This window comes from Engystomops pustulosus, chromosome 7 (genome assembly GCF_040894005.1).
Source record: "Engystomops pustulosus chromosome 7, aEngPut4.maternal, whole genome shotgun sequence".
Lineage (NCBI taxonomy): Eukaryota > Metazoa > Chordata > Amphibia > Anura > Leptodactylidae > Engystomops > Engystomops pustulosus.
In genome coordinates this window covers 180,712,330-180,736,151 of record NC_092417.1, presented here as the reverse complement: position 1 = coordinate 180,736,151, position 23,822 = coordinate 180,712,330, and the positions used below count along the sequence as shown (strand labels likewise).

Here is a 23,822-nt window from a genome sequence, read left to right as displayed (position 1 = left end):
GGGGTATAATACAGGATGTAACTCAGGATCAGTACAGGATAAGTAATGTCATGTATGTACACAGTGACTGCACCAGCAGCAGAATAGTGAGTGCAGCTCTGGGGTATAATACAGGATGTAACTCAGGATCAGTACAGGATAAGTAATGTCATGTATGTACACAGTGACTGCACCACCAGCAGAATAGTGACTGCAGCTCTGGAGTATAATACAGGATGTAACTCAGGATCAGTAAGGGATAAGTAATGTCATGTATGTACACAGTGACTGCACCAGCAGCAGAATAGTGAGTGCAGCTTCGGAGTATAATACAGGATGTAACTCAGGATCAGTACAGGATAAGTAATGTCATGTATGTACACAGTGACTGCACCAGCAGCAGAATAGTGAGTGCAGCTCTGGGGTATAATACAGGATGTAACTCAGGATCAGTACAGGATAAGTAATGTCATGTATGTACACAGTGACTGCACCAGCAGCAGAATAGTGAGTGCAGCTCTGGGGTATAATACAGGATGTGACTCAGGATCAGTACAGGATAAGTAATGTCATGTATGTACACAGTGACTGCACCAGCAGCAGAATAGTGAGTGCAGCTCTGGGGTATAATACAGGATGTAACTCAGGATCAGTACAGGATAAGTAATGTCATGTATGTACACAGTGACTGCACCAGCAGCAGAATAGTGAGTCCAGCTCTGGGGTATAATACAGGATGTGACTCAGGATCAGTACAGGATAAGTAATGTCATGTATGTACACAGTGACTGCACCAGCAGCAGAATAGTGAGTCCAGCTCTGGGGTATAATACAGGATGTAACTCAGGATCAGTACAGGATAAGTAATGCCATGTATGTACACAGTGACTGCACCAGCAGCAGAATAGTGAGTGCAGCTCTGGGGTATAATACAGGATGTAACTCAGGATCAGTACAGGATAAGTAATGTCATGTATGTACACAGTGACTGCACCAGCAGCAGAATAGTGAGTGCAGCTCTGGGGTATAATACAGGATGTAACTCAGGATCAGTACAGGATAAGTAATGTCATGTATGTACACAGTGACTACACCAGCAGCAGAATAGTGAGTGCAGCTCTGGGGTATAATACAGGATGTAACTCAGGATCAGTACAGGATAAGTAATGTCATGTATGTACACAGTGACTGCACCAGCAGCAGAATAGTGAGTGCAGCTCTGGGGTATAATACAGGATGTAACTCAGGATCAGTACAGGATAAGTAATGTCATGTATGTACACAGTGACTGCACCAGCAGCAGAATAGTGAGTGCAGCTCTGGAGTATAATACAGCATGTAACTCAGGATCAGTACAGGATAAGTAATGTCATGTATGTACACAGTGACTGCACCAGCAGCAGAATAGTGAGTGCAGCTCTGGGGTATAATACAGGATGTAACTCAGGATCAGTACAGGATAAGTAATGCCATGTATGTACACAGTGACTGCACCAGCAGCAGAATAGTGAGTGCAGCTCTGGGGTATAATACAGGATGTTGTGTCCCCATGTGGCTGGAGGTCAGGGTGGGGTCACATGACGCTCGGTGGTGATATCACTCCTGGCCGGGGGCTTGTTCTGTACTATATTGCGGGGTCTCCATGTGACATGGGAGGGTTTCCAGTCTTTCCTTTAAGCTATTTACATATTTCGGACAATGAGACCCTTTCTTGTGGGGGGTGTAGGATCGGTATGTACGCTCCGGGCATCTCGCTGTGTGGATAGGGGGAGCCTGAGCTTCACCGGGATCTGTGTATATAGCCTCTGTGCAGAACTATGCGTCTCCGTGGTTACAGACTACAGACCTGCCCTGTGTAGTCAGATCCTGTAGTAGAGACATACACTCACCGGCCACTTTATTAGGTACACCTGTCCAGCTGCTCGTTAACACTTAATTTCTAATCAGCCAATCACATGGCGGCAGTGCATTTAGGCATGTAGACATGGTCAAGACAATCTCCTGCAGTTCTCCCGAGCATCAGTATGGGGAAGAAAGGTGATTTGAGGCCTTTGAACGTGGCATGGTTGTTGGTGCCAGAAGGGCTGGTCTGAGTATTTCAGAAACTGCTGATCTACTGGGATTTTCACGCTCAACCATCTCTAGGGTTTACAGAGAATGGTCCGAAAAAGAAAAAAAATCCAGTGAGCGGCAGTTCTGTGGGCGGAAATGCCTTGTTGATGCCAGAGGTCAGAGGAGAATGGGCAGACTGGTTCGAGCTGATAGAAAGGCAACAGTGACTCAATTCGCCACCAGTTACAACCAAGGTAGGCAGAAGAGCGTCTCTGAACGCACAGTACGTCCAACTCTGAGGCAGATGGGCTACAGCAGCAGAAGACCACACCGGGTGCCACTCCTTTCAGCTAAGAACAGGAAACTGAGGCTACAATTTGCACAAGCTCATAGAAATTGGACAGTAGAAGATTGGAAAAACGTTGCCTGGTCTGATGAGTCTCGATTTCTGCTGCGACATTCGGATGGTAGGGTCAGAATTTGGTACAACAACATGGTGGTGTCATGGATCCATCCTGCCTTGTATCAGCGGGTCAGGCTGGTGGTGGTGGTGTCATGGATCCATCCTGCCTTGTATCAGCGGGTCAGGCTGGTGGTGGTGGTGTCATGGATCCATCCTGCCTTGTATCAGCGGGTCAGGCTGGTGGTGGTGGTGTCATGGATCCATCCTGCCTTGTATCAGCGGGTCAGGCTGGTGGTGGTGGTGTCATGGATCCATCCTGCCTTGTATCAGCGGGTCAGGCTGGTGGTGGTGGTGTCATGGATCCATCCTGCCTTGTATCAGCGGCTCAGGCTGGTGGTGGTGGTGTCATGGATCCATCCTGCCTTGTATCAGCGGCTCAGGCTGGTGGTGCTGGTGTCATGGATCCATCCTGCCTTGTATCAGCGGGTCAGGCTGGTGGTGCTGGTGTCATGGATCCATCCTGCCTTGTATCAGCGGGTCAGGCTGGTGGTGGTGGTGTCATGGATCCATCCTGCCTTGTATCAGCGGGTCAGGCTGGTGGTGGTGGTGTCATGGATCCATCCTGCCTTGTATCAGCGGCTCAGGCTGGTGGTGGTGGTGTCATGGATCCATCCTGCCTTGTATCAGCGGCTCAGGCTGGTGGTGGTGGTGTCATGGATCCATCCTGCCTTGTATCAGCGGGTCAGGCTGGTGCTGGTGTCATGGATCCATCCTGCCTTGTATCAGCGGCTCAGGCTGCTGGTGGTGGTGTCATGGATCCATCCTGCCTTGTATCAGCGGCTCAGGCTGGTGGTGGTGGTGTCATGGATCCATCCTGCCTTGTATCAGCGGCTCAGGCTGGTGGTGGTGGTGTCATGGATCCATCCTGCCTTGTATCAGCGGGTCAGGCTGGTGGTGGTGGTGTCATGGATCCATCCTGCCTTGTATCAGCGGGTCAGGCTGGTGCTGGTGGTGTCATGGATCCATCCTGCCTTGTATCAGCGGGTCAGGCTGGTGGTGGTGGTGTCATGGATCCATCCTGCCTTGTATCAGCGGGTCAGGCTGGTGGTGCTGGTGTCATGGATCCATCCTGCCTTGTATCAGCGGGTCAGGCTGGTGGTGGTGGTGTCATGGATCCATCCTGCCTTGTATCAGCGGCTCAGGCTGGTGGTGGTGGTGTCATGGATCCATCCTGCCTTGTATCAGCGGCTCAGGCTGGTGGTGGTGGTGTCATGGATCCATCCTGCCTTGTATCAGCGGGTCAGGCTGGTGGTGGTGTCATGGATCCATCCTGCCTTGTATAAGCGGGTCAGGCTGGTGGTGGTGGTGTCATGGATCCATCCTGCCTTGTATCAGCGGGTCAGGCTGGTGGTGGTGGTGTCATGGATCCATCCTGCCTTGTATCAGCGGGTCAGGCTGGTGGTGCTGGTGTCATGGATCCATCCTGCCTTGTATCAGCGGCTCAGGCTGGTGGTGGTGGTGTCATGGATCCATCCTGCCTTGTATCAGCGGGTCAGGCTGGTGGTGGTGGTGTCATGGATCCATCCTGCCTTGTATCAGCGGGTCAGGCTGGTGGTGGTGGTGTCATGGATCCATCCTGCCTTGTATCAGCGGTCAGGCTGGTGGTGGTGGTGTCATGGATCCATCCTGCCTTGTATCAGCGGTCAGGCTGGTGGTGGTGGTGTCATGGATCCATCCTGCCTTGTATCAGCGGGTCAGGCTGGTGGTGGTGGTGTCATGGATCCATCCTGCCTTGTATCAGCGGGTCAGGCTGGTGGTGGTGGTGTCATGGATCCATCCTGCCTTGTATCAGCGGGTCAGGCTGGTGGTGGTGGTGTCATGGATCCATCCTGCCTTGTATCAGCGGCTCAGGCTGGTGGTGCTGGTGTCATGGATCCATCCTGCCTTGTATCAGCGGGTCAGGCTGGTGGTGCTGGTGTCATGGATCCATCCTGCCTTGTATCAGCGGGTCAGGCTGGTGGTGGTGTCATGGATCCATCCTGCCTTGTATCAGCGGGTCAGGCTGGTGGTGCTGGTGTCATGGATCCATCCTGCCTTGTATCAGCGGGTCAGGCTGGTGGTGGTGGTGTCATGGATCCATCCTGCCTTGTATCAGCAGGTCAGGCTGGTGGTGGAGGTGTCATGGATCCATCCTGCCTTGTATCAGCGGGTCAGGCTGGTGGTGCTGGTGGTGTCATGGATCCATCCTGCCTTGTATCAGCGGCTCAGGCTGGTGGTGCTGGTGTCATGGATCCATCCTGCCTTGTATCAGCGGGTCAGGCTGGTGGTGGTGGTGTCATGGATCCATCCTGCCGTGTATCAGCGGGTCAGGCTGGTGGTGCTGGTGTCATGGATCCATCCTGCCTTGTATCAGCGGCTCAGGCTGGTGGTGGTGGTGTCATGGATCCATCCTGCCTTGTATCAGCGGGTCAGGCTGGTGCTGGTGGTGTCATGGATCCATCCTGCCTTGTATCAGCGGGTCAGGCTGGTGGTGGTGGTGTCATGGATCCATCCTGCCTTGTATCAGCGGCTCAGGCTGGTGGTGGTGTCATGGATCCATCCTGCCTTGTATCAGCGGCTCAGGCTGGTGGTGGTGGTGTCATGGATCCATCCTGCCTTGTATCAGCGGGTCAGGCTGGTGGTGGTGGTGTCATGGATCCATCCTGCCTTGTATCAGCGGGTCAGGCTGGTGGTGGTGGTGTCATGGATCCATCCTGCCTTGTATCAGCGGCTCAGGCTGGTGGTGGTGGTGTCATGGATCCATCCTGCCTTGTATCAGCGGCTCAGGCTGGTGGTGCTGGTGTCATGGATCCATCCTGCCTTGTATCAGCGGGTCAGGCTGGTGGTGCTGGTGTCATGGATCCATCCTGCCTTGTATCAGCGGGTCAGGCTGGTGGTGGTGGTGTCATGGATCCATCCTGCCTTGTATCAGCGGGTCAGGCTGGTGGTGGTGGTGTCATGGATCCATCCTGCCTTGTATCAGCGGCTCAGGCTGGTGGTGGTGGTGTCATGGATCCATCCTGCCTTGTATCAGCGGCTCAGGCTGGTGGTGGTGGTGTCATGGATCCATCCTGCCTTGTATCAGCGGGTCAGGCTGGTGCTGGTGTCATGGATCCATCCTGCCTTGTATCAGCGGCTCAGGCTGCTGGTGGTGGTGTCATGGATCCATCCTGCCTTGTATCAGCGGCTCAGGCTGGTGGTGGTGGTGTCATGGATCCATCCTGCCTTGTATCAGCGGCTCAGGCTGGTGGTGGTGGTGTCATGGATCCATCCTGCCTTGTATCAGCGGGTCAGGCTGGTGGTGGTGGTGTCATGGATCCATCCTGCCTTGTATCAGCGGGTCAGGCTGGTGCTGGTGGTGTCATGGATCCATCCTGCCTTGTATCAGCGGGTCAGGCTGGTGGTGGTGGTGTCATGGATCCATCCTGCCTTGTATCAGCGGGTCAGGCTGGTGGTGCTGGTGTCATGGATCCATCCTGCCTTGTATCAGCGGGTCAGGCTGGTGGTGGTGGTGTCATGGATCCATCCTGCCTTGTATCAGCGGCTCAGGCTGGTGGTGGTGGTGTCATGGATCCATCCTGCCTTGTATCAGCGGCTCAGGCTGGTGGTGGTGGTGTCATGGATCCATTCCGCCTTGTATCAGCGGGTCAGGCTGGTGGTGGTGTCATGGATCCATCCTGCCTTGTATAAGCGGGTCAGGCTGGTGGTGGTGGTGTCATGGATCCATCCTGCCTTGTATCAGCGGGTCAGGCTGGTGGTGGTGGTGTCATGGATCCATCCTGCCTTGTATCAGCGGGTCAGGCTGGTGGTGCTGGTGTCATGGATCCATCCTGCCTTGTATCAGCGGCTCAGGCTGGTGGTGGTGGTGTCATGGATCCATCCTGCCTTGTATCAGCGGGTCAGGCTGGTGGTGGTGGTGTCATGGATCCATCCTGCCTTGTATCAGCGGGTCAGGCTGGTGGTGGTGGTGTCATGGATCCATCCTGCCTTGTATCAGCGGTCAGGCTGGTGGTGGTGGTGTCATGGATCCATCCTGCCTTGTATCAGCGGTCAGGCTGGTGGTGGTGGTGTCATGGATCCATCCTGCCTTGTATCAGCGGGTCAGGCTGGTGGTGGTGGTGTCATGGATCCATCCTGCCTTGTATCAGCGGGTCAGGCTGGTGGTGGTGGTGTCATGGATCCATCCTGCCTTGTATCAGCGGGTCAGGCTGGTGGTGGTGGTGTCATGGATCCATCCTGCCTTGTATCAGCGGCTCAGGCTGGTGGTGCTGGTGTCATGGATCCATCCTGCCTTGTATCAGCGGGTCAGGCTGGTGGTGCTGGTGTCATGGATCCATCCTGCCTTGTATCAGCGGGTCAGGCTGGTGGTGGTGTCATGGATCCATCCTGCCTTGTATCAGCGGGTCAGGCTGGTGGTGCTGGTGTCATGGATCCATCCTGCCTTGTATCAGCGGGTCAGGCTGGTGGTGGTGGTGTCATGGATCCATCCTGCCTTGTATCAGCAGGTCAGGCTGGTGGTGGAGGTGTCATGGATCCATCCTGCCTTGTATCAGCGGGTCAGGCTGGTGGTGCTGGTGGTGTCATGGATCCATCCTGCCTTGTATCAGCGGCTCAGGCTGGTGGTGCTGGTGTCATGGATCCATCCTGCCTTGTATCAGCGGGTCAGGCTGGTGGTGGTGGTGTCATGGATCCATCCTGCCGTGTATCAGCGGGTCAGGCTGGTGGTGCTGGTGTCATGGATCCATCCTGCCTTGTATCAGCGGCTCAGGCTGGTGGTGGTGGTGTCATGGATCCATCCTGCCTTGTATCAGCGGGTCAGGCTGGTGCTGGTGGTGTCATGGATCCATCCTGCCTTGTATCAGCGGGTCAGGCTGGTGGTGGTGGTGTCATGGATCCATCCTGCCTTGTATCAGCGGCTCAGGCTGGTGGTGGTGGTGTCATGGATCCATCCTGCCTTGTATCAGCGGCTCAGGCTGGTGGTGGTGGTGTCATGGATCCATCCTGCCTTGTATCAGCGGCTCAGGCTGGTGGTGGTGGTGTCATGGATCCATCCTGCCTTGTATCAGCGGCTCAGGCTGGTGGTGCTGGTGTCATGGATCCATCCTGCCTTGTATCAGCGGGTCAGGCTGGTGGTGGTGGTGTCATGGATCCATCCTGCCTTGTATCAGCGGCTCAGGCTGGTGGTGGTGGTGTCATGGATCCATCCTGCCTTGTATCAGCGGGTCAGGCTGGTGGTGGTGGTGTCATGGATCCATCCTGCCTTGTATCAGCGGCTCAGGCTGGTGGTGGTGGTGTCATGGATCCATCCTGCCTTGTATCAGCGGCTCAGGCTGGTGGTGGTGTCATGGATCCATCCTGCCTTGTATCAGCGGGTCAGGCTGGTGGTGGTGGTGTCATGGGTCCATCCTGCCTTGTATCAGCGGGTCAGGCTGGTGGTGGTGGTGTCATGGATCCATCCTGCCTTGTATCAGCGGGTCAGGCTGGTGGTGGTGGTGTCATGGATCCATCCTGCCTTGTATCAGCGGTTCAGGCTGCTGGTGGTGGTGTCATGGATCCATCCTGCCTTGTATCAGCGGGTCAGGCTGGTGGTGGTGGTGTCATGGATCCATCCTGCCTTGTATCAGCGGGTCAGGCTGGTGGTGGTGGTGTCATGGATCCATCCTGCCTTGTATCAGCGGCTCAGGCTGGTGGTGCTGGTGTCATGGATCCATCCTGCCTTGTATCAGCGGCTCAGGCTGGTGGTGGTGGTGTCATGGTGTCTTTGGGCCCCTTGGTAACGCCACAGCCTACCTGAGTATTGTTCCTGCCCATGTCCATCCCTTTATGACCACAATGTACCCTGTAACATCTGATGGCTACTTTCAGCAGGATAATGCGCCATGTCATAAAGCTGGAATCATCTCAGACTGGTTTCTTTTTTTTTTTCAAATTCCTTTATTAAAAGAATAACAGGTGTACATATAAAGAGTCACATTTTGGCAGGTACATACTTGTGATTCTCACAACTATATGTAAGTTACAGCATAACTTAGAATATTCATTTAAGTATCTCTATGTCATTGTGAATTGCAGTTCTTGCTTATTGACAGTGTCTAAGTCTAAATTCTTATAACATTGTTGAGATATAAAAACAAAAACAAAGGTTGAACAAGAGTATGGGGATGGAAAGACGCAGGGGGAGAAGGGGGGGAAAAGTTGGGTAGGGTAATCTTAGTCTGTCAGTGTTGTGTATTCAGGTGAGTTTACAAATTTTGTCCAAGGGCTCCATGTTTGTGTGTGTTCTGTCCCTGAGTGGTAAAGCTCTGCAGAGAGCTCCTCCATTTTTTGCAGATGTAGTATTTCACTAAACCAGTCTGTCACTGAGGGTACCCTAGTGGATTTCCATAGTCTTGGAATCAAGGATCTAGCTGCAATTAAGAGGAAGCCGACCAGGGACCTTCTAGCCTTGGAGGGGGGTGTGTCAAACATGGATAGAAGTAGTGGCGCTGGTTCGTTCCTCACATTGTGTCCTGTGACTTTATTTGTGATACTGACAACTCGGGACCAGAAAGGTTGTAAAGATGGGCATTCCCACCAAATGTGAAGCATACTACCCAAGCTCTGTCTGCACCTCCAGCATTCCCCTGGGCATGACGGATACACTGAATTTAGTTTGGCTGGGGTCCAATACCACCTAGACATAATTTTGAAATTAGTTTCCTGTGCTTTACCGGAGATCGATATTTTATGACAGAGTTCAAATGCTTTTTGCCATTCTTCTGGTGTAAAAGTTGTTTCCAGTTCCTTTTCCCATATTTTCACGTATGGCGGAGATGTTTTTGCCCATTCATCTTGGAATAAACCATAGAGAGCTGATATTGTGTGGGGTGTTGCTGAGGAGGATGTGCACAGGTTTTCAAAGGGCCTGGTTTCTCTGTGTAGATTTAGGAGGTCTTTGTGCGAATTGTAAAAGTGGGAAACTTGAGTGTATTCCCAAGATGTGCAGGGGGTGCCTTGATTTGGAGGGGAGAGGCTGTTAAGAGGACGGAGAGAGTCGTTCTCTAAAAGGTCTATGAACCTAAGCGGTGTGTTCCGCCTGAGAGGATTTAAAAAGTCTGGGTGTATCCCTGGGGGGAAGTCAGGATTGTCTGTGATAGGAGTCATGGGCCCGTCAGGGTCAAGTAGTCTGGAGTGGGTGTCCAGTTTTTTAAGTGTTTTGAGAACCTGAAGAGCCACAAAGGGGAGGGTGTTTTGGCGGTGGGTAAATGAGGTGTAAGTTTGCGACCAGGGTAAGGTAGTCAATGGGACTGGAGACAGATTGTCTTCCAGTTGGACCCATAACTTGTTTTTTTTACCGTGAAACCAGTCTAGTATCCTTGCGTAAGTTGTAGCGAGGTAGTAGCTTTTGCAGTCTGGTAATCCCAGACCCCCTTGCAATTTTCTAAGAATTAATGTGGTTCTGGCTATTCTGGGGGGGGAGGCTGACCAGAGAAACTTATTAATGAGGCTCGTTAATTTACGAAAGAATAGTTTAGGTAGAGCTAATGGGATTGTCTGGAAAAGGTATAAGAGTTTTGGTAATAGGGTCATCTTGACTGCATTTACTCTTCCTATCCATGAAATCTGTTTGGAGGACCAATTTATTAATTCCCTTTTTGTTTTTTGTAGGAAAATGTCATAGTTTAATGTGTAAATGGATTTGAGATCTGAAGGAATTTGAATTCCCAAGTATGTGATGGCTTTTTGTTGCCACGAGAAGGGAAATCTAGAGCATAATTCTCTATTCTCTACTTCTGAAAGGCCTATACCTATTGCTACGCTTTTGGTTATATTGATTTTGTGGTTACTAAAATAACCAAAGGTTTCAAGGACATTCATGAGCGCCGGCAATGAGGTGTTTGGGTTGGTTAAGTATAGGAGAACATCATCCGCAAAGGCGGAACATTTATATTCATGGCCCCCAATTGAGATTCCTGTTATTTCAGGGTTTGTTCTGATTGCATTGAGGAGATGTTCTATTACCAGGGCATATAGCAGGGGGGATAGGGGACAACCCTGTCTTGTTCCATTAAGAATAGGAAAAGGAGAGGAGAGTGAGCCATTGATTTTTATTTGCGCTTGAGGGGCGCAATATAGGGATTTGATTTTATCTCTTATTGTTGGGCCCAGACCTATTTGTAGTAAAGTTTCTTCTAGGAAGTTCCAGTTCACCCTGTCAAACGCTTTTTCAGCGTCCAGAGAGAGTAAGAGGGTGGGGATCTTTTTCTGAGTAATATGGTGAACAAGAGAGAATGATTTCAGGGTGTTGTCCCTAGCCTCTCTAGAGGGTATGAACCCTACTTGATCAGGGTGGACCAGGTTCCCCACCAGTTTAGCAAGTCTGTTGGCTATCATTTTTGCATATATTTTGGTGTCTGTGTTGATGAGCGATATGGGTCTGTAACTGGGGCATAATTGGGGGTCTTTCCCATCTTTAGGAATTACCGTGATGTGAGCGTGGAGGAATGAGGGTGGGAAGGGATTGGTTGGAGAGACTGCATTAAAACTAGCTAATAAGCTTGGTGAAGCCTCATTTAGTAGGGTTTTATAGAAGGCTGCAGTATACCCGTCAGGCCCAGGGCTTTTGCCCCCCGGTAGGGAGTTTACTACAGTTTGGAGCTCTTCTAGTGTGAAGGGCAGATCTAGTTTTTCTGTATCTGTTTTTGTCAAGGTGGGGAGAGCCGTGTTCCGGATAAATTGGTTCAATGATTGCATGGGGTGTGGGGGTGCGAAGGTTGTAGATGGCGGGGGGAGATTGTAAAGGGAATGGTAATATGAAGAAAAGGCTTTTGCAATCTCTTCAGTAGTATGGACTGTTGTGCCAGCTTTGTTTTTGATCGAGGCTATGTAGGTTGAGGCCCTTTTGTCACGCAAAGCTTTGGCTAAGAGTCTGCCTGGTTTATTCCCCCATTCATAAAGAGAGCGGGAACATAGGTGTTTGTATCGTTTTTGTTTGGCTTCAATTAGGGTGTTAATTTGGTGTCTTACTGCTGTAAGCTCTCTGAGGGTAGTCAGAAGGAGGTTTTGTTTATGTTTAGCTTCGAGATTGTGGAGAGTGTTCATTAGGGATTTAAGTTTAATCCCCGCGGCTCTTTTTAGTCGTGACCCATGTTTTATAAGGATACCCCTCAGGTTTCTCTTCAAAATCTCCCACTTAAAGGCCGGGGAAGTGGTGTCATGTTGATGGTCTGAGTGAAACCTGTTGGAGACTTCTTTTAATTCTGTGAGACATAGCTGGTCTTGGAGTAGCGATTCGTTTAACCTCCAATTAAAAGGTGTACGTTTCCCTGGTAGGAGGGATAAAGAGCACGTTACTGGGGCGTGATCTGATGAAATGATTGAGCCAATTTCTGAGCTCATTGCGGATGATAGGAGGTGATGCTGTATGTAAATGTAGTCGATCCTACTGTAGGAATTGTGGACCTGGGAATAAAATGTGTAGTCCCTATCCTCTGGATGGTGTAACCTCCATATGTCGCATAATTGTAAAGAGTGAAGAAATTTGCGCAAGCGATTAAGCTTACTGTAGGACACCGAGGATTTGCCTGCCGACGTGTCCAGGAGAGGATTTATTGCGAGGTTAAAATCGCCACAGAGGATTAAGGTGCCTCTTGCAAATTCAGATAAGTCCTCTAGGGTTTTGAGTAGGTAGTTAGTCTGGTCAATGTTCGGAGTGTAAATATTGGCCAAGGTGTATTCTGCACCTTGAATGTCACATTTTATGAAGAGGTATCTGGCCTCGGGGTCTAATTTTGAGTCTAATACTGTACAGTTTGCAGATTTGTGAATAAAAATTGAAACTCCTTTGGACTTACTCTCCGGGTTCGTACAATGGAGTTGCGTGGGGTAATATTTACAGTTAATTATCGGCAAGTGGTTTGTCTTGAAATGTGTCTCTTGCACACATAATACGTGGACCCTCTGCTTATGAAAAGAGTATAAGGTCCGTGCCCTTTTCTCAGGTAGGTTTAAGCCTTTGGCATTGAAGGAGGCAATTTTGAATGGGAGAGCTGATGTTGCACTCATTGTCCCAGGGCCCTTGGGAGTGTCTGACTTTGACTGTAGTGGTGGAATGAGGAGGGAGGGGGGAAGGAAAGGTTTAGGGGAGAGTTGAGGGATAAGGTGTTAAATTCTTATGACGTGGGTCGAGGGGGGGGGGGGGAAAGAAAACTTCCGGGTTGATAGCTTTCCCGGTGAGGGTGCTATTTGAGGTAGTGCTTAAGCACAAATTTCAACCGTAGTGTCTTACTACAGCTACACCTATGGGGGTAGGTGGTTATGACAAGATCACAAAAGTTAAGGTAGTAAATTAATAAAAGAACAGGTAATGTCAAAATGTTCCGTTTAGGCCTTTGGCTTTTATAAGAATAAGAAATACATTTGGGGTTCCTATATGTATGTTGGAAATGCAGATGGGGAATAAGGGTGTAGTATGGTTGCCTTTAGTTTGTGGCATCCCATTTTCGTTTAAGGAATATGGGTTATCTGAGTCACTTTGACTTTTCTGCTATAGGGTAAAGGAACGAATGACTATTTAGTCCAAACCTGAAGAGTTGAGATAAATAACTCCTAGAACCAGGTTGAGACAGTGAAACACCTGTAGGAACATAAGAGTTAATACAAAGGGTATAAAACCTCCAGGTTTGGAGTTTCGCTTATAGACTTTAAATTAGTTCCTTGGATTTAATTAAGAGCAGGTCGTCCCCTGTTTCTTTGGCGTTGTGGTCGAGGTGAAGTAGATCTTGATGACCATCCCGTTCCGGCTGTAGAGGAATCAGAGTGTAAGTTTGGGCGGTCAACTGTTGGGGCATCCCAGTCAGGGAGTGTCATTGGAGGAAGATCTAGAGATCTTAGGAAAGATGGCAACTCTTCCGGATGTGAGAGGGACGCTTGACCTTTACTGGAGCGAGCATGGAGGGCAAAGGGAAAGCCCCATCGGTAAGTGATATTTTTATCTTGCAGAACCTGAAGAAGAGGGCGTAGAATGGCTCTCTGTCTGAGGGTACGCCTGGAGAGGTCTGGGAATAATGCTATTCGTGCTCCATCAAAGTCCAAATCGCCTTTTTGTCTTGCTTTTTGCATTATTTGGTCTTTTACAGCGAAGAAGTGGACTCTGCATATGACATCCCGTGGTCTAGCAGGGTCTGAGCTCCGGGCTCGGAGTGCCCTATGGGCACGGTCGATTTCTATATGTGTATCGACAGGGCGATCCAATAATAAGTTGAATATTCCTGTGAGTGTAGGAATGAGATCAGCGGCGTGTGTTGCTTCAGGGAGGCCCCTGATTCTAATATTGTTTCGACGGTTTCTGTTCTCTAGGTCATCCAAGTGGGAAGCTAGTTGTTTCATTTGAGCAGTTTGGTTTGCAGTTTTCTCTTGTATTTCTGAGATGGCAACAGTGACCTCTTCTCTGAAAGTTTCAAGTGCACCGACTTTTTCTTGTATAGCGTTAACTTCTGTTTGGACCTTCTGTAGGTCCTGATGCCAGGCCCCTTTTAGATCGTTTGCTAGTGTGTCCATATCTCCCTTAGATGGAAGAAGTGCCAAAAGGGCCTGTAGTTCAGGATGGCCCTGTAATGCAAGAATAGCAGCTTCTGGGGATGGAAGGCTAGCTTGTGATATTCCTCCAGTGTCCCTTTCAGTGTCCTTCTGGGGAGTGGGAAGAGATGGCCCTGGTGTATCTATGCTTTCATTCAGTAGGGGGCGCTTGGAGGGAGGACTTTGTAAAGGGGTATTAACCCCTTTGAGCCCTTTTCTTGGTGTTTCTAGGGCTGGTTGTGAGGGAGTTACTGTTGGTGTCTTAAATGGTGGTGCCATTGTGTTGCAGGCTTGTATGCCACTCTCCTGCTGTCTGCTGGATGCGCTCCTGGTGAGGGTTATTCCCTGCTGTGGGTAAGTGGTTTTGATGTGCTCACCTTTAGCTGGGCCTTCTATCACAGTGGAGAGGCCTGGAGCTTTACGTGCACGTGAAGGGGTTTCAGGCTTCTGAGTTCGGGCCTCTGATGACTCCACTCTGGCCGCGTGTGAGGATTTCTGGCGCGTCTTCCGCGCTCTCGTGGCTGAGGGGGAGATCTGAATGCCGTTGGCTCCGCTCTCCGGCAGGGACCGGGATGCGTCCCTACCTCTTGCCCGGTAGTTCTCCTTGCCGCTCGGATGATCGTTCGGGTGGCGGATTGCTGCCGGCGTTCTGGCCTTAACTCCACGCGGCGCGCAAGATGGCCGCGGGCTGGTGGATGGATCGCGGGACTCCGAGTCGGAGGGTGAGTAGTGCTCCCGGAGAGGAGCGAAGAAATTGAAGGTCGGGATTTCTTGTGCCCGTTTTCTTAGTCGGCTGGATGCCTTTCTCGTGCCTAATTTCCCCATATAAAGTGGCTTTTGACCCCTATTTTGCTCGGCCAGGCACGGAGCACTGATTATGTGCGTCTGCTCGGCATCTTGGTCAGGCCACGCCCCCTCAGACTGGTTTCTTGAACATGACAATGAGGTCACTGGACACAAATGGCTCCACAGTCACCAGATCTCAGTACAATAGAGCATCTTTGGGATGTGGTGGAACGGGAGATTCGCATCATGGATGTGCAGCCGACAAATCTGCGGCAACTGTGTGATGCCATCATGTCAATATGGAGCAAAATCTCTGAGGAGCTTCCAGCACCTTGTTGTATCTATGCCACGAAGAATTAAGGCAGTTCTGAAGGCAAAAGGGGGTCCAACCCGTTACTAGCATGGTGGACCTAATAAAGTGGCCGGTGAGTGTATATACTGATGCTCCTGTATACAGGGTGTGTATATATGTATATGGGATGTGTATATATGTGTGTATGTATGTATATGGGATGTGTATATACTGTATATGGTGTAATGATACCCTGTGTGTGTGTGTGTGTGTGTGTGTGTGTGTGTGTATGTATATGGGATGTATGTGTGTATATATGTATATGTGATGTGTTTATACAGACCATCCTCTTCCTCTGTGTCCGCAGTATCGCTCCATAGATCACCGTGTGGACCAGAACTCGCTGCAGCTGTATCGATGGTACTACTCGGACCTGTGCCAGTGGTGAGCTCTCTGCCCAGTGTTCTGTCTGGACCCCATTATCCTCTCTGTGACCTGTATAGGGGGTCATGTGCCCCTCATCCTCTCTGTGACCTGTATAGGGGGTCATGTGCCCCTCATCCTCTCTGTGACCTGTATAGGGGGTCATGTGCCCCTCATCCTCTCTGTGACCTGTATAGGGGGTCATGTGCCCCTCATCCTCTCTGTGACCTGTATAGGGGGTCATGTGTCCCTCATCCTCTCTGTGACCTGTATAGGGGGTCATGTGTCCCTCATCCTCTCTGTGACCTGTATAGGGGGTCATGTGTCCCTCATCCTCTCTGTGACCTGTATAGGGGGTCATGTGCCCCTTATCCTCTCTGTGACCTGTATAGGGGGTCATGTGCCCCTCATCCTCTCTGTGACCTGTATAGGTGGTCATGTGTCCCTCATCCTCTCTGTGACCTGTATAGGGGGTCATGTGCCCCTTATCCTCTCTGTGACCTGTATAGGGGGTCATGTGTCCCTCATTCTCTCTGTGACCTGTATAGGGGGTCATGTATCCCTCATCCTCTCTGTGACCTGTATAGGGGGTCATGTGCCCCTCATCCTCTCTGTGACCTGTATAGGGGGTCATGTGTCCCTCATCCTCTCTGTGACCTGTATAGGGGGTCATGTGTCCCTCATCCTCTCTGTGACCTGTATAGGGGGTCATGTGTCCCTCATCCTCTCTGTGACCTGTATAGGGGGTCATGTGTCCCTCATCCTCCCTGTGACCTGTATAGGGGGTCATGTGTCCCTCATCCTCTCTGTGACCTGTATAGGGGGTCATGTGTCCCTCATCCTCTCTGTGACCTGTATAGGGGGTCATGTGTCCCTCATCCTCTCTGTGACCTGTATAGGGGGTCATGTATCCCTCATCCTCTCTGTGACCTGTATAGGGGGTCATGTGTCCCTCATCCTCTCTGTGACCTGTATAGGGGGTCATGTGCCCCTCATCCTCTCTGTGACCTGTATAGGGGGTCATGTGTCCCTCATCCTCTCTGTGACCTGTATAGGGGGTCATGTGTCCCTCATCCTCTCTGTGACCTGTATAGGGGGTCATGTGTCCCTCATCCTCTCTGTGACCTGTATAGGGGGTCATGTGTCCCTCATCCTCTCTGTGACCTGTATAGGGGGTCATGTGCCCCTCATCCTCTCTGTGACCTGTATAGGGGGTCATGTGTCCCTCATCCTCTCTGTGACCTGTATAGGGGGTCATGTGCCCCTTATCCTCTCTGTGACCTGTATAGGGGGTCATGTGTCCCTCATCCTCTCTGTGACCTGTATAGGGGGTCATGTGCCCCTTATCCTCTCTGTGACCTGTATAGGGGGTCATGTGCCCCTTATCCTCTCTGTGACCAGTATAGGGGGTCATGTGTCCCTCATCCTCTCTGTGACCTGTATAGGGGGTCATGTGTCCCTCATCCTCTCTGTGACCTGTATAGGGGGTCATGTGTCCCTCATCCTCCCTGTGACCTGTATAGGGGGTCATGTGTCCCTCATCCTCCCTGTGACCTGTATAGGGGGTCATGTGTCCCTCATCCTCTCTGTGACCTGTATAGGGGGTCATGTGTCCCTCATCCTCTCTGTGACCTGTATAGGGGGTCATGTGTCCCTCATCCTCTCTGTGACCTGTATAGGGGGTCTTGTGTCCCTCATCCTCTCTGTGACCTGTATAGGGGGTCATGTGCCCCTCATCCTCTCTGTGACCTGTATAGGGGGTCATGTGTCCCTCATCCTCTCTGTGACCTGTATGGGGGGTCATGTGTCCCTCATCCTCTCTGTGACGTGTATGGGGGGTCATGTGTCCCTCATCCTCTCTGTGACCTGTATGGGGGGTCATGTGTCCCTCATCCTCTCTGTGACCTGTATGGGGGGTCATGTGTCCCTCATCCTCTCTGTGACCTGTATGGGGGGTCATGTGTCCCTCATCCTCTCTGTGACCTGTATGGGGGGTCATGTGCCCCTCATCCTCTCTGTGACCTGTATAGGGGGTCATGTGCCCCTCATCCTCTCTGTGACCTGTATAGGTGGTCATGTGCCCCTCATCCTCTCTGTGACCTGTACAGGTGGTCATGTGTCCCTCATCCTCTCTGTGACCTGTATAGGGGGTCATGTGCCCCTCATCCTCTCTGTGACCTGTATAGGGGGTCATGTGCCCCTCATCCTCTCTGTGACCTGTATAGGGGGTCATGTGCCCCTCATCCTCTCTGTGACCTGTATAGGGGGTCATGTGTCCCTCATCCTCTCTGTGACCTGTATAGGGGGTCATGTGTCCCTCATCCTCTCTGTGACCTGTATAGGGGGTCATGTGCCCCTCATCCTCTCTGTGACCTGTATAGGGGGTCATGTGCCCCTCATCCTCTCTGTGACCTGTATAGGGGGTCATGTGCCCCTCATCCTCTCTGTGACCTGTATAGGGGGTCATGTGCCCCTCATCCTCTCTGTGACCTGTATAGGGGGTCATGTGTCCCTCATCCTCTCTGTGACCTGTATGGGGGGTCATGTGTCCCTCATCCTCTCTGTGACCTGTATGGGGGGTCATGTGCCCCTCATCCTCTCTGTGACCTGTATAGGGGGTCATGTGCCCCTCATCCTCTCTGTGACCTGTATAGGTGGTCATGTGCCCCTCATCCTCTCTGTGACCTGTACAGGTGGTCATGTGTCCCTCATCCTCTCTGTGACCTGTATAGGGGGTCATGTGCCCCTCATCCTCTCTGTGACCTGTATAGGGGGTCATGTGCCCCTCATCCTCTCTGTGACCTGTATGGGGGGTCATGTGTCCCTCATCCTCTCTGTGACCTGTATGGGGGGTCATGTGTCCCTCATCCTCTCTGTGACCTGTATGGGGGGTCATGTGCCCCTCATCCCCTCTGTGACCTGTATGGGGGGTCATGTGCCCCTCATCCTCTCTGTGACCTGTATGGGGGGTCATGTGCCCCTTATCCTATCTGTGACCTGTATGGGGGGTCATGTGTCCCTCATCCTCTCTGTGACCTGTATAGGGGGTCATGTGCCCCTCATCCTCTCTGTGACCTGTATAGGGGGTCATGTGCCCCTCATCCTCTCTGTGACCTGTATAGGGGGTCATGTGCCCCTCATCCTCTCTGTGACCTGTATAGGGGGTCATGTGTCCCTCATCCTCTCTGTGACCTGTATAGGGGGTCATGTGTCCCTCATCCTCTCTGTGACCTGTATAGGGGGTCTTGTGTCCCTCATCCTCTCTGTGACCTGTATAGGGGGTCATGTGCCCCTCATCCTCTCTGTGACCTGTATAGGGGGTCATGTGTCCCTCATCCTCTCTGTGACCTGTATAGGGGGTCATGTGTCCCTCATCCTCTCTGTGACCTGTATAGGGGGTCATGTGCCCCTCATCCTCTCTGTGACCTGTATAGGGGGTCATGTGTCCCTCATCCTCTCTGTGACCTGTATAGGGGGTCATGTGTCCCTCATCCTCTCTGTGACCTGTATAGGGGGTCATGTGTCCCTCATCCTCCCTGTGACCTGTATAGGGGGTCATGTGTCCCTCATCCTCTCTGTGACCTGTATAGGGGGTCATGTGTCCCTCATCCTCCCTGTGACCTGTATAGGGGGTCATGTGTCCCTCATCCTCCCTGTGACCTGTATAGGGGGTCATGTGTCCCTCATCCTCCCTGTGACCTGTATAGGGGGTCATGTGTCCCTCATCCTCCCTGTGACCTGTATAGGGGGTCATGTGCCCCTCATCCTCTCTGTGACCTGTATAGGGGGTCATGTGCCCCTCATCCTCTCTGTGACCTGTATAGGGGGTCATGTGCCCCTCATCCTCTCTGTGACCTGTATAGGGGGTCATGTGCCCCTCATCCTCTCTGTGACCTGTATAGGGGGTCATGTGCCCCTCATCCTCTCTGTGACCTGTATAGGGGGTCATGTGTCCCCCAGCCGCTCTCTCCATGTCCTGTTTTCTCCTCAGGATCCTGAATGTCACGATATTCGTGAATCTGGCGTTGGCCTTCGTGGAGAAGCCGTCCTCCCTGACGCTGACCTCAGACGTGCGTTTCCGTGCCGCATCCTGGGAGCCGCCGTGCGGCCTGACAGAGGGGGTGGAGCTCGTCACCTTCCTGCTCTTCACTGCAGATCTCTCTGTGAAGGTGAGAGCCCCGGGGAGAGCCCTTCCCCAGCAGAGGCCACGCCACAAAATCTATCATTTCTGTTTAAAAAAAATTAATCAGAATGTTTTTAAAACTTTTTATTTTTAAGAGTTATTTAATTGGATGGACGGAGTTTATGAAGAACAAGTGGCTCCTGGGCTACATCCTGGTCCTGGCCGTGTCCCTGGCGGATTGGACGGTGTCCATGTGCTTCATGTGCCGGGAGGTAACGTATCTGCAGAGTCATGTGACCATGAGCAGAGATGAGCCGCATTTTACCTGAGATGAGTCAAGTTTAGAGGCTGCAGGCATTAAGCACATAGACCATAGTTCTGGACTCAGCCTCACATAATGACCGTGTTTTATCCCCAGGGGGTGAGGATACGGAGGCTCCTGCGCCCCTTCTTCCTTCTCCAAAACTCCTCTCTAATGAAGAAGACTCTGAAATGTATCAAGAGGACGCTGCCGGAGATGGGCAGGTGAGGGGTACGGGGGGCGTCGGGGAGCCGGTTATGTGGATCCATAGACTCCTGAACCACCAAATTTGCATAAAAGGGCGGGCCAGAGATCTGACTACATTGGTCGTGTTTGTAGTCTGTAACCATGGAGACACATAGGTCTGCATAGGATGTATGCAGTCGTATATTTTATGTAGGTTTTGTCTCGTGACAGTGTGATGCTGCTCCTGGCTCTGCACCTCTGCCTCTTCACCATGTTCGGGATGCTGCTGTTCACTCATTCAAAGGTAAGTACTACACCCCCCACTGTGACCACTAGACACCCCCTCCACCCCCCCCCCCCTCCCCCCCTCCACACTGCAGTTACTTCCTTTTGACTAGTTCAGAAAATCCCTTTAAAGTCTCAGCCCTTTCCTATAAGACGATGCTGAGCCCCCGGAGTCTCTGACCTCTGCTCCCTCCTGAGGCATGATGGGAGTTGTCATCCGTGGTCATAATCTTGTTCTGTATAATTATAATACACGTCACATCGCTGAGGTTTTCGTTGCTTTTAGAATTGCAGATATGACACCCCCTTTAAGACTCCGTGTTATCTGCGCTCTCCCCCTCCTCTGCAGCGCCCCGCGCCCCTTTTCTTGGGGTGCTGATGGGTGTCTTGGCAGCAGAAGTGAAGTATTACATGACTACACTTTGTGGCTATGTAGTCTGTCACCATGGAAACCCTCTGAGTTGCTGCCTCTATTCCTAATTTTGTAGATTTTGTAGCTGTAGATTATACACAAGGAACCGGATGGAACCATTGACACAATCTGGAAAGTAACAGTAACATTCTATGAACATAAAAGCGGGGGGGGGGGGGGGGGGGGAGGGGTAAAGGGGCGGTGCCCAAGGTTACCCCTGATCCTATAGCTCCATACACATAAGGGTTAAGGAGGCACATTGCAGGACCCTCGTGGGTCAGGACCCCTGTAACTTGTACACGTGATCTTTTCTTGTTTCTGTGTAGGTTGACAACTTTCTGTTCCCCTCTGTTGTCAGGACTGTGCTCTCCTCTATGTAAGCAGCTTCTTCTTCCTTCGCCCTCCCCTCCTCTCTTCCTACTCTTCTCTCGCCCTCCCCTCCTCTCTTCCTACTCTTCTCTCGCCCTCCCCTCCTCTCTTCCTACTCTTCTCTCGCCCTCCCCTCCTCTCTTCCTACTCTTCTCTCGCCCTCCCCTCCTCTCTTCCTACTCTTCTCTCGCCCTCCCCTCCTCTCTTCCTCTTTGCCCTCCCCTCGTCTCTCTTCCTCTTCGCCCTCCCCTCCTCTCTTCCTCTTCGCCCTCCCCTCCTCTCTTCCTCTTCCTCTTTGCCCTCCCCTCGTCTCTCTTCCTCTTCCTCTTTGCCCTCCCCTCCCCTCGTCTCTCTTCCTCTTCCTCTTTGCCCTCCCCTCGTCTCTCTTCCTCTTCCTCTTTGCCCTCCCCTCGTCTCTCTTCCTCTTCCTCTTTGCCCTCCCCTCGTCTCTCTTCCTCTTCCTCTTTGCCCTCCCCTCGTCTCTCTTCCTCTTCCTCTTTGCCCTCCCCTCCTCTCTTCCTACTCTTCTCTCGCCCTCCCCTCCTCTCTTCCTACTCTTCTCTCGCCCTCCCCTCCTCTCTTCCTACTTTTCTCTCGCCCTCCCCTCCTCTCTTCCTCTTTGCCCTCCCCTCGTCTCTCTTCCTCTTCGCCCTCCCCTCCTCTCTTCCTCTTCGCCCTCCCCTCCTCTCTTCCTCTTCCTCTTTGCCCTCCCCTCGTCTCTCTTCCTCTTCCTCTTTGCCCTCCCCTCCCCTCGTCTCTCTTCCTCTTCCTCTTTGCCCTCCCCTCGTCTCTCTTCCTCTTCCTCTTTGCCCTCCCCTCGTCTCTCTTCCTCTTCCTCTTTGCCCTCCCCTCGTCTCTCTTCCTCTTCCTCTTTGCCCTCCCCTCGTCTCTCTTCCTCTTCCTCTTTGCCCTCCCCTCGTCTCTCTTCCTCTTCCTCTTTGCCCTCCCCTCGTCTCTCTTCCTCTTCCTCTTCCTCTTTGCCCTCCCCTCGTCTCTCTTCCTCTTCCTCTTCCTCTTCCTCTTTGCCCTTCCCTCGTCTCTCTTCCTCTTCCTCTTCCTCTTCCTCTTTGCCCTCCCCTCGTCTCTCTTTCTCTTCCTCTTTGCCCTCCCCTCGTCTCTCTTTCTCTTCCTCTTCCTCTTTGCCCTCCCCTCGTCTCTCTTTCTCTTCCTCTTCCTCTTTGCCCTCCCCTCGTCTCTTTCTCTTCCTCTTCCTCTTTGCCCTCCCCTCGTCTCTCTTTCTCTTCCTCTTCCTCTTTGCCCTCCCCTCGTCTCTCTTTCTCTTCCTCTTCCTCTTTGCCCTCCCCTCGTCTCTCTCTCTCTTCCTCTTCCTCTTTGCCCTCCCCTCGTCTCTCTCTCTTCCTCTTCCTCTTTGCCCTCCCCTCGTCTCTCTCTCTCTTCCTCTTCCTCTTTGCCCTCCCCTCGTCTCTCTCTCTCTTCCTCTTCCTCTTTGCCCTCCCCTCGTCTCTCTCTCTCTTCCTCTTCCTCTTTGCCCTCCCCTCGTCTCTCTCTCTCTTCCTCTTCCTCTTTGCCCTCCCCTCGTCTCTCTCTCTCTTCCTCTTCCTCTTTGCCCTCCCCTCGTCTCTCTCTCTCTTCCTCTTCCTCTTTGCCCTCCCCTCGTCTCTCTTCCTCTTCCTCTTTGCCCTCCCCTCGTCTCTCTTCCTCTTCCTCTTTGCCCTCCCCTCGTCTCTCTTCCTCTTCCTCTTTGCCCTCCCCTCCTCTCTCTTCCTCTTCCTCTTCCTCTTTGCCCTCCCCTCCTCTCTCTTCCTCTTCCTCTTCCTCTTTGCCCTCCCCTCGTCTCTCTCTCTTCCTCTTCCTCTTTGCCCTCCCCTCGTCTCTCTCTCTCTCTTCCTCTTCCTCTTTGCCCTCCCCTCGTCTCTCTCTCTCTTCCTCTTCCTCTTTGCCCTCCCCTCGTCTCTCTCTCTCTTCCTCTTCCTCTTTGCCCTCCCCTCGTCTCTCTTCCTCTTCCTCTTCCTCTTTGCCCTCCCCTCGTCTCTCTTCCTCTTCCTCTTTGCCCTCCCCTCGTCTCTCTTCCTCTTCCTCTTCCTCTTTGCCCTCCCCTCGTCTCTCTTCCTCTTCCTCTTCCTCTTTGCCCTCCCCTCGTCTCTCTTCCTCTTCCTCTTCCTCTTTGCCCTCCCCTCCTCTCTCTTCCTCTTCCTCTTCCTCTTTGCCCTCCCCTCCTCTCTCTTCCTCTTCCTCTTCCTCTTTGCCCTCCCCTCCTCTCTCTTCCTCTTCCTCTTCCTCTTTGCCCTCCCCTCCTCTCTCTTCCTCTTCCTCTTCCTCTTTGCCCTCCCCTCGTCTCTCTCTCTCTTCCTCTTCCTCTTTGCCCTCCCCTCGTCTCTCTCTCTTCCTCTTCCTCTTTGCCCTCCCCTCGTCTCTCTCTCTCTTCCTCTTCCTCTTTGCCCTCCCCTCGTCTCTCTCTCTTCCTCTTCCTCTTTGCCCTCCCCTCGTCTCTCTCTCTCTTCCTCTTCCTCTTTGCCCTCCCCTCGTCTCTCTCTCTCTTCCTCTTCCTCTTTGCCCTCCCCTCGTCTCTCTCTCTCTTCCTCTTCCTCTTTGCCCTCCCCTCGTCTCTCTCTCTCTTCCTCTTCCTCTTTGCCCTCCCCTCGTCTCTCTCTCTCT

The 23,822-nt window shown here is 52.0% G+C and overlaps 1 protein-coding gene across 1 annotated transcript in view; it reads left to right on the top strand.

Moving 5' to 3' along the window:
- Window positions 1-23,822, top strand: part of TPCN2 (two pore segment channel 2) — a 60,623-nt gene that overhangs the window by 4,157 nt on the left and 32,644 nt on the right. The window contains exons 3-7 of the mRNA XM_072119130.1: window positions 15,475-15,551; window positions 19,522-19,699; window positions 19,809-19,925; window positions 20,072-20,178; window positions 20,372-20,444. Of these exons, the coding sequence (XP_071975231.1) occupies window positions 15,475-15,551; window positions 19,522-19,699; window positions 19,809-19,925; window positions 20,072-20,178; window positions 20,372-20,444 (552 nt within the window). The remainder of the gene's footprint in view (window positions 1-15,474; window positions 15,552-19,521; window positions 19,700-19,808; window positions 19,926-20,071; window positions 20,179-20,371; window positions 20,445-23,822) is intronic.